Source organism: Myxocyprinus asiaticus, chromosome 33 (assembly GCF_019703515.2).
Source record: "Myxocyprinus asiaticus isolate MX2 ecotype Aquarium Trade chromosome 33, UBuf_Myxa_2, whole genome shotgun sequence".
Lineage (NCBI taxonomy): Eukaryota > Metazoa > Chordata > Actinopteri > Cypriniformes > Catostomidae > Myxocyprinus > Myxocyprinus asiaticus.
This window is the reverse complement of record NC_059376.1, coordinates 28,016,005-28,029,807: the sequence shown is the minus strand read 5'-3', so window position 1 is coordinate 28,029,807 and position 13,803 is coordinate 28,016,005. Positions and strand designations below refer to the sequence as shown.

Genomic DNA, 13,803 nt, shown 5'->3' with positions numbered 1-13,803 from the left:
AGAAAGCAGCCTAAATTTCAGCTTTTAAAAGCCTCAGTTAATTCATACAATCCAGGTGGGACTTAAAGTCCCAGCCCCTGTAAATCGCTTTGGATAAAAGCGTCTGCCAAATGAATAAATGTAAATGTAAATGTAAATGTAAACTCACAGTCCCCAGCTCTACAGACTGATGCCTTATCCATTAGGCCTTGCTTCTGATGTCTTATTCCATTTAGACTCAGTTAATAATGCTAAATACAGGCCATCAATGAGTGTCTCCATGACTGTGCTCTAAAGAAACAACTTTTTTTCAAAAGCAGGATTGTAATTTTACAACTTATCCTGCACCATTCCTTCTTGCTGTCAAAACAGAACGCTTTTTGTTTACAGCCAAAATCTTGTTCTCTTGCAACACATGATCTTGATTATGACTTGAACCCACAATCCCCAGCATCAGAGGCTGATGCATTATCCGGTCCTCACATTTCATTCTTTATTCTGTGTTGTCTCAGTCAATAATACTAAATACAGGTCATCATTGAGTGTCTCCCTGACATTGCTTTGAATAAACAACTTTTTCAAAAGCAAGGTTGTAATTTAACAACTTTTGCTGCACCAGTCATACTTTGTGTTAAAGGAGAAAGCTTTATGTTTACTGCCTAATACTTACACAACAGCAAAGACAGTAGTTGAACACAACCCAAGTGGGACTTAAACCTACAATCCCCAGCTCTAGAGGATGATGCCTTATCCTTTAGGCCACTGCTTTTGTTATTTTATGCCATCTAGTCTCAGTTATTAATATTAAATTCAGGCCATCATTGGGTTTCTCCCTGACATCGCTCTGAAGAAACAACTTTTTTCAAAAGTAGGTTTGCAATTTCACAACTTATCCTGCACCAGTCCTTCTTGCTGTCAAAAGAAAAGCTTTTTGTTTTCAGCCTAAATCAAGCCCTCTATCAACATATAAACTTGCTTATGACTTTTGTGGGATTAGAACCCTCTATACATAGCTCCTGAGGCAAATACCTTATCCATTACACCACTGGGCCTTGCAGTTGTTTACTGATACCATCTAGTCTCAGTTAATAAAACTAAATACAAGCCATCACTGAGTGTCTCCCTGACATTGCTCTGAAGACACAACTTTTTTTAAAAGCAGGGTTGTAATTTCACAATTACACTGCACCAGTCCTACTTGGTGTTAAAGGACAAAGCTTTACGTTTACTGCCTGAAGCTTTCACACCAGCAAGGACAGATGTTGAACAAAGCCACGCATTTTAAGTCTAGGCCTTCAGTGCGATTCATGCCATTAAGAAAATACCGTTTCTAAATGAATAAGACACTGTTTGCCTATCATACATTACGTGGCAGTCAACTAATAATACCAACTGAAATTTTAAAAACACATCCACGCACGAAAGCCAGAACCAAGGAGGTCTAATACAAAGAAAAAGCTCTCTAATAATATATGCGATTTAAATTTTGCTTGCAATAAATTTTGTTTCGTCAGGGTACACGGTTACTTTTCAAAACTTGATCCAACACTGAATGCTCAAGCAGCCTAATTCACACTTAGAAAACTCCTGATGTTGCTACAACAATGCAAAAAGCACTTACCAATTTGCTTGAAGTGAAAATCAGTTCCCCTTTCTTGTTTAATTAATCAGTCGCACGATCATGCAGAACATCTTAGGTTTTTAAATCCATAAGGATCTCTTCCTCAACTGCAATACCAGCAGTGATGACAACCGACTCGTCAGCAAGATCTCGTGCTCTTCGCTTTCAAATTAAGTACATCACTTAAAGCGTGATTGCTTCACTCAAGGCCAGCTAGAAGGCCTGGACTGGTACATATCCTAAAGACCACATCCACAAGAACAAATAAATCAATCTGATTGGCTTATGAATCTGACAATCTGACTTTAGATGCCTCTTCACTGCACTGCATTCTGTGGAAAAAAATTTTTGCTATTCATTTGTAGATTAATTAGGAGTGGAAAGCGATTGAAAATACATAGGCAAAAAGGTCAATGAGAATGAAAATAATTATTTATTAGGAATGTTATGTCAGCAGAGAAGGCTTTGTTGGCCCTGAGAAATTGCCACTGGCTTAACACCACCCAGGTGGGACTTGAATCTACAATATCCAGCACCGGAGGCTGAGGCCTTATCCATTAGGCCACTGAGCCTTGTTGATGTTATTGTATACCATCTTGACTCAGTTAATAATACTAAATGCAGGCCATCATTGAGCATCTCCCTGGCAGTGCTCTGAAAAAACTTTTTTCAAAAGCAGGATTGTAATTTCACAACTGATCCTGCCCCATTCCTTCTTGCTGTCAAAACAGAAAGCTTTTTGTTTATAGACTGAATCTTACACTCTTGTAACATATTATCTTGATTATGACGTTGGTGGGACTTGACCCCACTATACACAGCTACAGAGGCTGATGCCTCATCCATGGGACCACTGGGCCTTGCTTTTGTTGTTTTATACCATTTAGTTTTAGTTAATAATACTAAATACAATCATTGAGTATCACATTGAGCAGGGTTGTAATTCAACAACACATTCTGCACCAGTCCTTCTTGGTGTGTAAGTTTGCAACCTAAATTTTACATGATAAAGTCACAGTTATTTTATACAACCAAGGTGGGATTTAAACCCACAATCCACAGCTTCAGAGGCTGATGCTTTATCTGTTAGGCCACTAGACCTCATTTCCTGTGGTTCCCTGTAGTCTTATTACAGTCTTATAGTCAATATTACTAAACATAAGCCATCATCCAAAGCTTTTCCCCTGACTCTGCCTTCAGAAGTTACAACCTCAATTAAAGACTATGCCAACAGATCAATCTCCCTTCTGCAATTTCACAATCTCTCCTTTGCCACTCCTTGTTGTCAAATGAGCAACTTTTATATATATATGCACCCTTAATCATCCCCTTTTGAACTCACAGTTTTTGAATACAACCCAGGAAGTACTTGAACCCACAATCACCAGCTCCAGAGGCTGATGCCTTATCCAACAGATCACTAGGCCTCCAGTTGGCTGTGTAAAGCTGACTAAGAAGGCCATTCCTGTCAATCCTCTCATTCTGAACTCTCAGTGACAGGTCTGGCCATTTTGGTAAGTTTGTTTAGGCATGTCACCTGAACTGGTGCTGTTCCCCCAAGAAGCTTAGAGTGGGTTTGCTGTCTAAACATCTAAATTCCTTGAGTGGTTTTATTCTGGTGGAATGACTGAGCTCTGATAGTGTGTGTTGTGTAACTCAGCTGTATTTTGAGCTGCATATATACTGTAGTACCTCTCTCTCTTTCCGCGTGCATCTGTGTCAGGCCGGGCTGCGAACTCTGCAAGACTTGGGGCCAGAAATGAGACTGGCCATGAATGAAGATATAGAAGTGGAAGAGGAGAGTCTGGAGGAGGAGCAAGAGGAGGATGACGCCCATTATAAGGTGCTCATCACTAAGGGCAGCAATGTTTTTTCTTATTGTTTTTAGTGTCACATGCCCTTTAGATAGATTTGGGGCATTTCAGATAATTCAGTTACTCTGCAGATTCTTCAATCAATTAGCTAAATTTGTCTAACACACTGAATTCATCTTCAAGGTTTGCTGAGTGGAAAATAATCTGTTATAACCTGATAGTCACAGGCAGAAGGATTACATCATTATTCAGAGTAATGAGGCACCTGCACTATTGAGACAGATGGTATTTTGAGTGCCAGAACTACTCTGACAGGAGGAGATGTCAGGTAATGAATAGGGGTTTGGGCTGAGAGGTTTTGGAACTTTTGGTGTAGGTGTTTTGGCTTGGTTGGTGAAATGAAATGATTATATAAACAATTACATTTCCTCAGCTACTTCAGCTGCCAGAGTTCATCTTTACATCTAGGTTTATAATGTATTTACTTGTCAGTCAAAGAGTGTATAAAAAAACTTTTGCTAAACTTTTTGGATATATGAGGCATTCGCTCAACAACACAATTCACCTCACTCAACACAAACATCCAATGGGTGAAGTTTGGAGAGAGGTTTTTTTTATTTTTTTTTACTATTTACGATTTACTTCTCGCAAGAAATTCAGCATGATTTACGTCTCCGCTGAAGATCAAGAGATCATTATGAAAAAAGCATGAATCATGAAGAAACACTGCTGCTACCGTGGAAATACAAAACCTGAATATAATGTGTCATTAATTTACAGTATATAGGTTCACAATAAGAACATACAGGCTTATTATTTTTAAAAGCATAAAATCTATATATTTATCTAAAATGTAAAAGCTTTTATATTAATTTAAATTAGAGGCCCAATATAATTTAATTAAGTGCAAGTAATGTGGCTTTGTGTGATAGTTTACAATATAATTTTAACCAGCATATTTGTTCATGTGCAAACTCGTCACACAATTTGTCTTTTAAGTGTGGGAATCACCTCACAAACACTTCTGCAAGCAGTATTTTTTTTTCCAAGTTTCTCAATATCACACCTGGCATACAAGTACAGAATTTAAAGAAATGTAAAGAAACTCAATAATACATTGTTATGTGCAGCTCAAAAGATAAATGGTTCCCCGATTTCTGAAATAAACTTAATTTACAGGTCTAATAATATATAAAATCTTAATATATAAATATAAATTCATGAAATATATAAATTCCCCTGTAAAGTGTTTAATTTGGATTGAGAGATACAGGGGGAGTGACTTCATTGTGTCAGAGATATCACTTTACTCACAGCTGATTGGTTCAGCATCAGTTTGCAATCTGTAACCCAGAGTAAAACCTGCTCCGGAGCAGGTTAACCGTGTAGTGTAAGTTGCTATGGTGACAAACACTGGTAAAAACCGACCCACCTTCATGGGCCCTAAAAACAGTGTTTGCTCAAACTAAACTCAAACTTGCCTGGGTAGCCACTGAATGCTTCATGCAACAGGCCACTGGAGGCTGATGTTTTATCCATTAGGCCACTGGGCCTGCACATGGCTGTGATTTTAAGAGTTATACTCTTAAAATCTTAAAAGGATTTGCTGAATCTTTGAAGCTGAAGTTACTAGTTCTTCCTCTGAAACTCTCTCCTTTTGGTGTGTCATGCCTGTGTTTGCAGCCCAAATCTAAAACTGTGTTGCCTAAACGGCCCTGATAAATTTTTATTTTACCAGAATCACACTGTAAATCTTAACTTTTCAAAAAGAAACTACTAGATTTGATAATTGACAGCACACGCTGAACATTTGCCGACCCAGGTGGGACTCAAACCCACAATGTTTGCAACCCAAATCCTTAACCGTTTTGTGTAAATGGCCCTGGGAAATGTACGTTTTACCAAAATCCTTCTGTAAAACTTAGCTATTCAGGCAAGAAGCTACTAGTCTTTATTTTTTGACATCACTCACTGAACATTTGAGTGACCCGTGTGGGAATTGATCCCACAATCTACAGCTCCTGAAGCTGATGCTTTTTCTATTAGGCCTTTTTATGGCTTACTATTTAATGTAATTGAACTATATTAAATATACTGAATACTACATTTTTCTTTAAGGCTATCAGGAACTAATTCAGGTGGTTCCAAATGATTTTTTATTTTTTTTTTTATTTTATTTTTTTTTATATAACATTTTGAAACATTGTGTTTTGCCATTTTGCTCCTTAATTCTTTTGCAGTTAATGTCATGCAGAGGAGCATTTTAGAACGCTCTGCTGTGATGTAATGATTTACCAATGCTGTATGTTCTAATGAAACATTCTGGTGCATTTCTCTTTAATATTGTTGACCTCTTAGAACGAAAATGGTTATGCAGGCCACGTCGAGCCCTCAAGCAAAAGCCGCCGCTCTTCTTTGGCCACCACTCCCACCGGTGCTCCTGTTCCAGTCCCAGGAGATGGCATCTTGAATGGCGGATTGGGACGCAGGAGCTCCCTAGCAAAAACACAGAATGGGAATGGTACTCTGGAGCATGAGAACTTCAGGAGAAGAGACAGCATGCGTTCTTCCCTTCATTACCAACACAAGAACGGTGTGATTGATCAGCTGCCCAAGAGGTCAGTCGAGTTATTTTAGAGTCCATGTCATAAATGACAATTTGATTTCATTATATATTTTTATTGCATTACATGTGTTAATTCTTAAACACTGGTTTCTTTACCATCATATAACAAATATCCAAGGTAAGCACTCAGCACTCTGAATTCTGCCTGCTGGTCTTTTTTTTTAATTCTGTTTACTGGTCTCTCTGTTCCCCTTTCTGTTCCTGTGTACTATTCTCTCTGTCTCCACCTGACTGCTGGTTTATCCCTTAGGAGAGACTCCAGGGACAGGTTCTCCTCTCCTCTCTCACGGAGAGAGGAAGGTGGTGAGTACCCTGGAGAGCAGCGCTTCTATGGAAAAGATGAGGACAGCGAGAGTGTCATCTCCAGAGAGAGGTACTCAAATAGTTACCAAATGAAAAAATTAATGAATAGTGAATCACATAGTAATTAATTTCAAGGATTAGTTTGAAAGTTATGTCATCATTTACTCACCCTCACGTTGTTCCAAACCCTTGTGATTATCTTGCTTCTGTGGAACACAAAAGGAGATGTTGGGCAGTCTGACAATTTCAGTCACTATTCACTTTTATTATATGGAAAAAAGATACAATGAAAGTGAATGATGACAGAGGCTTTAAATCACTAACATCTAGCCAGAACACTCCTTTTATGTTTCATGTAAGAAATTTGGGTTTGGAACAACATCAGAATGAGTAAATTATTTCAGAATTTTTCTTTTGGAGTAAAACCTGTCTTAAGCATTATCCCAAAAAACAAAACAAAACAAAACAAAAATCTCCCCAGGCATGGTTATCTGGATGAGAGTCAAATGTACCTTGGACATAGAGACATGTATGACAGACATTCTACAAGACACCCAGTCTACGGTAATCACTATGCAAACAATTACGGAGAGGGCAGAAGGACAGCAAGGAGACGCCTGTTGCCAGCAACACCTACAGGTAAAATGACTTTGAGAAAACAGCAACAATATTGTTTATTATTCCTTAAAGTATATCTCATCGCTATCTGCTGTATTTTGCTTATTGTATATTTTTTGTTATTAATGGATTGTGATTAAAAGTGAAATGTGTAATTTCTGTTCCAGTAGCTTTAGTTCACTGACTAAAGAAAATTCTGTCATTATTTACTTGCCCTTATGTTGTTCCAAACCCGTATGATTTTCTGTCTTTTGTGAAATACAAAAGGGGATGTGAGGCAGAATGACAGCCTCAGTCACCATTCACTTACATTGTATGGAAGAAAATTAAATGAAAGTAAATAGTGTCTAACATACTGCCTAATATCACATGTTGTATTCCACGAAAGAAGGAAAGTCATAAGGGTTTAAAACAACATGTGTAAATGATGACAGAATTTTCATTTTCAAGTGAACTATCCCTTTAACATTGAAGAATTACACATATCACCTTAAATAAAGGTTATTTTATTTAAAACAAAAACATGACTGGATCACAAAACTAATCACTTTACCCCTTCTTCTCCCTCTCTTCTCTAAGGGAGAAAGGCTTCATTTAATATACAGTGTTTAAAAAGGCAAGGTAGCAGTGATGATCTGCCCATCCCAGGAACGTACCATCAGAACTCTCCTCCATGCAGAACACGTTCACAGGTAACACCACCATATACTTTAAACAGACAGATTTCCTAACTGGGATGGGGCAACTAGGCCTTGAAACTAGGCCCAAAAATATCCTTTTTATATTGATGTCTTCTGTTCTGTTACTTTTAGATAATTTCTAAAATTATGTGTATTAAAATTCTTTGGTGCAAACATGGATTTTTGTGTGTTTGTGTGTGCAGACATGGATTGTATTTATTATGTAATTTTATTTATTACATTTGTTATTTATTACATATCATCGCATGATGACTAGGAAAGTGAGTTGGATAATTAAATATCAATTACTTATTAAATACATGAAAATAAATATAATATAAATGAAATATATTCTGGTTTAAATAATCAGTCCTCTGTAAAATGTTGCATATGATACTGTCTCACTCTCTTCCCCTGTCCTCTCTCTTTCAATTTGTATCTCTTTGTATTTCATCAATCTACTGTATGTTGTCTTTTTCTCCCTCTCAGGCATACGGTAGTTACGATTCTCGCCGCAGCAGCGTTCGATCATCCACGGGTTCAACAGCATCTTGGGCAAACACCAGCCCTCGACGGGGTCGTCTCCTCTATGCTCCACTCATACTAGTAGAGGAAGAGGGCACAGCAGGTGCTGGTAGCTTGGGCATCTGGGACAAAAAGGCCAATGCTGCTGAAATGCCTGGGTCGGTTCATCAAGGATGGTACTCTGGGCCCTCTGCTGGTGGAGGGGGGCAGCCGTACAGAGCCTACACCACCCTCAGAGTCCCCACCCAACTTAGTCCTCACTACAACGAGAAGAGAGGCAGCGCTGACAGTCTGGTCGAAGCGGTATGAGTGCAGAAATATTAGAGCATTAAAATAGCATTACAGACACATTATAGCCTAAATATATCAACATATCAGTAACATAATAACTAAAACTACATTAAAATAACATCAAGGGAATATTAGCGAAATATGACATCAACTTAATAGCAACACAAAAGCAAACACAGGAGCTCTTCTTAAAATAAATGACATCCATATAAACCACTAGAGCAAAAGGAACAGGGAAACAGATGACCACCACTAAAAGAGTCAAATGTAACACTTTTATTTACAATATGTAACAATTCTAACATGAAGTTACATTTGCTACTAGTTAAATTCAATAACATTACCATAGTGTAAAATTTAATTCTTACATTATTTTTAACCTTTCTTTGATACTACAAACACAGTAAACAGGCAGATAAACCTTTCTGAATATATATTACTGTAAAGGTACACAATTTTTTGTTCATGTTTCTCTGGCTATGACAGTAGTCTTGAGTTTTATACTAACACCTATTGGCATGGATGCTGCAACACATAAAAGCAAAAGCTTTTCAGTACTATGGTAGAAATGCCCTATTCAAAGTCAACCATGATCAACCATGAGCGAAGGTGTTGAATAACATGGAGGTTTCTGAGATAAAATGAGTGGTATTCGGCTGATCATATGATATGATATATTTGTTGGTCCCCATGACACGACCTGCAAATGTAGAATTAAACAGCTTTTTATAGACCACTAAAATGAATGAAACTCATATGAGTGTACATTATTTAAACATATTTTAAAAGTACTATTAATTTCTCTGTCAAACTTCAATCATTTCAGCGCACCTTTAATATACATAAAATATGAAATATAATATACATCTGGTTGGATATGTCTAGTACCATCAATACTACAGATCTTTCGCCTTTTCTTCTTCTTAGGTCTTGATCTCTGAGGGTTTAGGCTTGTATGCCAAGGACCCAAAATTTGTAGCCTTTGCCAAGCGTGAGATTGCAGATGCCTGTCAGATGACCATAGATGAGATGGAAAGTGCTGCAAGCGATCTCCTGAGCCGGGGGGGATCTGGGGAGAGCCAGAGTTTCCGGAACCATACAGACATGGGCCCCATATACAGTGATGAAGAGCCGATCAGGAGCCATGAGGAAGAGGAGCTGGCTGATGAGATGACGTGTGTTACATCTTTCTGAGTAACAGATAAAGAGAGCCAATCAGGACATGAGTGGGAGGGGCACCAGAAATGCTGACAGGCGAATCAAATTGTTCATGCTCCTTGGAGTCAGAGAAAGACTCTGGAAAGAGGACACGTGTGAGGATTCTGTGCTGACAGGAGGTGGATTTGCTCAGAAACATTGTGACTGGTTCATACTGAGTCTGTGAGAGAGCCCAGCACCAGTTGCTCTGTAAACATGGCACTTTTAAATTCTGAGAGGACTTTTTATAATCAGGTTATCATGTTGAACATGTTTTATATCTTTAAATGTGTTTTTACTCCATCGTTCTTGTTTACGTCTGTCTTTTTGTTTTTAAACTCCTTTTACAAAGGAATACTCCTGTCTTTAGATTTACAAACACTGTATTTTAAATCATTCATATGGAAAGATCTCATTGAAATCATCAATTTCAAAACAAATAACCATTATGTTTTTGTTCAAGTTCCAACATTTGTCTTGCAATGTGTGTATATGTGTATTGCATTTTTATTTTTCACCATTTTCCATAATTATGTATTGATTAATCTTCATTGGTATATTGACTGAGTGTACTATCATTGCGTTAAGAGTGCAGTAAGAGGGTTTTGTGGTGTTCACTTTGAAGGCATCCTTTTGTTCAATGAACAGAGCAATAGAGCAATGAGTCCTATTTGTGTTGGGTTTTACAGAGCCTGGCTGGAGTTTCAATGACTTATTTTTTAGAACAGCAAAAGAAAAGAAAAAAAGATTATTCTTTTTTAAATGACTTGTTTAATTTTGTATTTCTTTTATATTTAATTTGTTGTTTTTCATTTTGTTTTCATAGATGTGTTTGACTATAATTTTGCTGATATGCCTAGTCACCCTTAGTCTTGTCAGTGTCTTTTTATTAATGACTGGGTCTGTTCTCAATCAAAATACCTGTAGATCAGCAATAGCAATTGTGACCTATTCAACAAGAGGACACAGTGGCCTATTCAGTGGGCATGTTGTTCAATGAAAACGTAAATTATTAAAAATAATTTTCTTAAAATACTTAACATCATAGCAGATGTTTATAGAATCTCAAACTACTGTACTACAACATCACAACACAACTTGTAACCACTGCTGTGTGCCCCTTACAACATACATTTTGGTCCATTCATGTAAATATTTAGCACATTATTAGTGAAATCACTTTTCATGGAATATTATGGTAACTAAAGATCAGATTTATACATTGAGATTGAATGAGAGTTTATTTATTAAATTCAGAATTACGTTTGTAAACCAATATATAAGGATTAAATATTTCCACTCTGTCATTTGTTTTTCTTTATAATGTCTTGTGAATCATGGGCTGGTATGCCATAATTGCATTATTTTGCTGTTGTTTCCAGCAAATGCATTTGTACAGGTGAATAGAACACAATAATTATCACCTTAAACATAAAATATGCCATCTTTTATTCTGACAACCTTGGAAGTCCAGATCAGACACTGACCCCATTTTGTGTGTGGCTTAATGGAGAAGGCATCAGCCTCCAGAGCTGGTAATTGTGAGTTCAAATCCCACCTGGGTTGCTCTGTTGAACATACCTGACATTTGCCCAAATTGTTTGGGCAAAGTAGCTAAATTTACCGACACTGCTTTCTCTCAGTTGGAAAGATATTTAAAGTGAAAGACTGGCACAAGAAAGCCAGATGTCACTCTTACCAGAAAGAATAAAATATGGTAGATATACAGGTACAGTACATAAAGATTCTACATGGATAGGAATTTTCAACAGGCTTTTTATTCACTACTAGGGCTTCTGAGGGACAGCCCGTGTGACTTTAAGAGCTTTTCTGTGGAGTATACTGTATGTTGTACTGATGCATCACAATGTGTTGGTGGAAGTTTACACTCTGATCCCCTTGTCAAGTCTTACAATTGCTTCGATTATACAGTGTTGCATTGTGGGGGAGGACACTTGCTTTATCCCTACTGCCCCATCCCTTCCTCCAGATTGCCTTAGCAAAGCCCAGCTGTTAGAAGTCTAACAATAGCATCTATGAAAAATGTCCCGCAAAAGCATTACTCAACCTTATTTACAAACAGCAAGGTAAGCCAAAGTACTTAAGATTTTGCCATTGCAATGTCCTCACAGTATACAAAAAAGGGTCTCTAATTACTGTTTTTATTAGCAGTGAGAATAAGACAGCTATGATAGCTGCAGCGCTTTGGGCTTGGAAACAGTGGAGGAAGGAAAAAAGAGGGAATGTGAAATTATGTACATTTTTATTCAGTTTTGTTCTTTTATTCCTGTCTAAAATACTAGTGAAGACATTTACCATTATTTCTCATAACAAAAACATTTTACATTAATAAGAGATGCATTTATATCTGTGCAATGTGACATTATCATTTAAATGTTTTAAATTGTTGGGGATCAACCATTCATTGACTAAAAGACTACTGTTTTAGTCCTGTTTGTCTTTATTATGGGGTTATAAACCTTTAGCCATTTCTTCATTCCAGAAATATTTTCATGGTTTATAGCATTTCTCTTTTTCAAATATGACTGTGTTTTTTTCTTCTCTAAAAATAGTGTATGAGTCATCATTGGCAGTCATTCTTTGTATGGTTACTTCCCACAATGAGAACATTCATTTTCAACCTCTTCTGTGGGGTCTATGGAAGATCAGCACTGATTCATTTATTAATCAAAACAATATATTTTGGAAATACAGTGGACAACAACAGCCTCTGGTCTCTGTTGATGGTAAATGGGCCTAGTGTCTAATGAAATACTGAGTTAGTAGTGTAGCTCAAACATGGGCACAGATATCACCTCAATTAATAGTTGTTCATAATTGTGATGTTGTTGTTGACAACTCTCGGGAATAGCTATTATTCCTCAAATGATAACTGGGGGTTCAACTGCACCAGTGCAAATTGACACCCATCTAATTTAATCTCAGTAGTGAGAGGCCGCTTGACTCTTTTGGTGTGAGTGATCAATAACGCCCGTTTCACACATGATCCGTATGCAGTACGTATGTGTGGTGGAAATTCTGTAATAAAACACTCAAAGACTGCGGTGCCTTTTTAATAAGTATTTAATAAACACACTTGCAAGGTGGACTCAAAACCATACAGAGACTCTAACTCCGACTGGTAGTGAGCAATGAAACCTTCCAGTTCTCTAGCTTATGTGGGCACTAGGATACCTTTGCCCTGCAATTCTGATAACGGATTGAAGTAGACAACCGCAGCTGTGGTCAGCCGCCCCTGCCAGAGGCAAAGAGACAATTCCTTGCTCCAGATACTTACCTCTCGTGACAGTTTCAACCTTGACAACAGTATCTGAGTTATTAGTTAGATAAATACAAGGAGGTGGGGGTGTGAGGCCACTCTTTTCTCAGAAATGCAGGGAGTATTCAGTCAAACACACACAGAAACACAGAAAACACATAGTATATGAATATATTCACTTAAGACTTAATGTATGATTGTGATTACACATTACTTAGTATATAGTATTAACATTTCTATTACAGTATGCGGTGCGTACGCGGTGCAGAAGCAGCACGCGCTTGATTATGCTTTCACATAATATGCGTTTGCAGTGCACAACTGATCCGTGGCTTCTGTATACCACAAATACAACAATTAATTATTTTGATTTTAAACATTTAAACATGGTACTTCTCTTATGTGAAAAGGTAGTCTCACAAACATTTTAAATTAAAACTTACCATCCACACAAACAGCCGAGGAAACTGCCTCCCATGCCTTTTCTTTTGCATTTAAATCTTAATACAAAAATCCTGCGGGTCATAGAGAACTTTATGTTTTTCCATCTCCACGATGAGACAAATGTCATTCATTATGTCTTGTTTTTCCAAATGTGAGGTGAGGTGTTCTCACCACCAGCCTGTCACGTGATTGCCGCTTTCTGCTTAGATGTGAGTGTCTCCACCCAATATAACATGCTGTGAAGTGTGTTTTACATAAAAAAAAAAAAATAAAAAAAAACAAAACAAAAAAAAAACAATTATATATATATTTCGATATACTTCCAATCACATTTGTTATTTTTGCAACTCCTGGTAATAGTGTGTTGTGGTTTTCTTTGCTTTACCCAGGGCTGAAAGTCATATGGTGACTGCGAAACACAGTAG

At 37.4% G+C, this 13,803-nt stretch overlaps 1 protein-coding gene across 1 annotated transcript in view; it reads left to right on the top strand.

The window, feature by feature from the left end:
• LOC127424230 (voltage-dependent L-type calcium channel subunit alpha-1D-like) overlaps positions 1-11,161 on the top strand; it is a 64,817-nt gene extending 53,656 nt beyond the window's left edge. Inside the window, exons 41-48 of the mRNA XM_051669223.1 lie at positions 3,324-3,443; positions 5,773-6,032; positions 6,135-6,158; positions 6,291-6,413; positions 6,825-6,982; positions 7,541-7,653; positions 8,131-8,469; positions 9,385-11,161. Coding sequence (XP_051525183.1) covers positions 3,324-3,443; positions 5,773-6,032; positions 6,135-6,158; positions 6,291-6,413; positions 6,825-6,982; positions 7,541-7,653; positions 8,131-8,469; positions 9,385-9,651 — 1,404 coding nt within the window. The 3' untranslated portion in view covers positions 9,652-11,161. The remainder of the gene's footprint in view (positions 1-3,323; positions 3,444-5,772; positions 6,033-6,134; positions 6,159-6,290; positions 6,414-6,824; positions 6,983-7,540; positions 7,654-8,130; positions 8,470-9,384) is intronic.
• Positions 11,162-13,803: the final 2,642 nt, after the last annotated feature.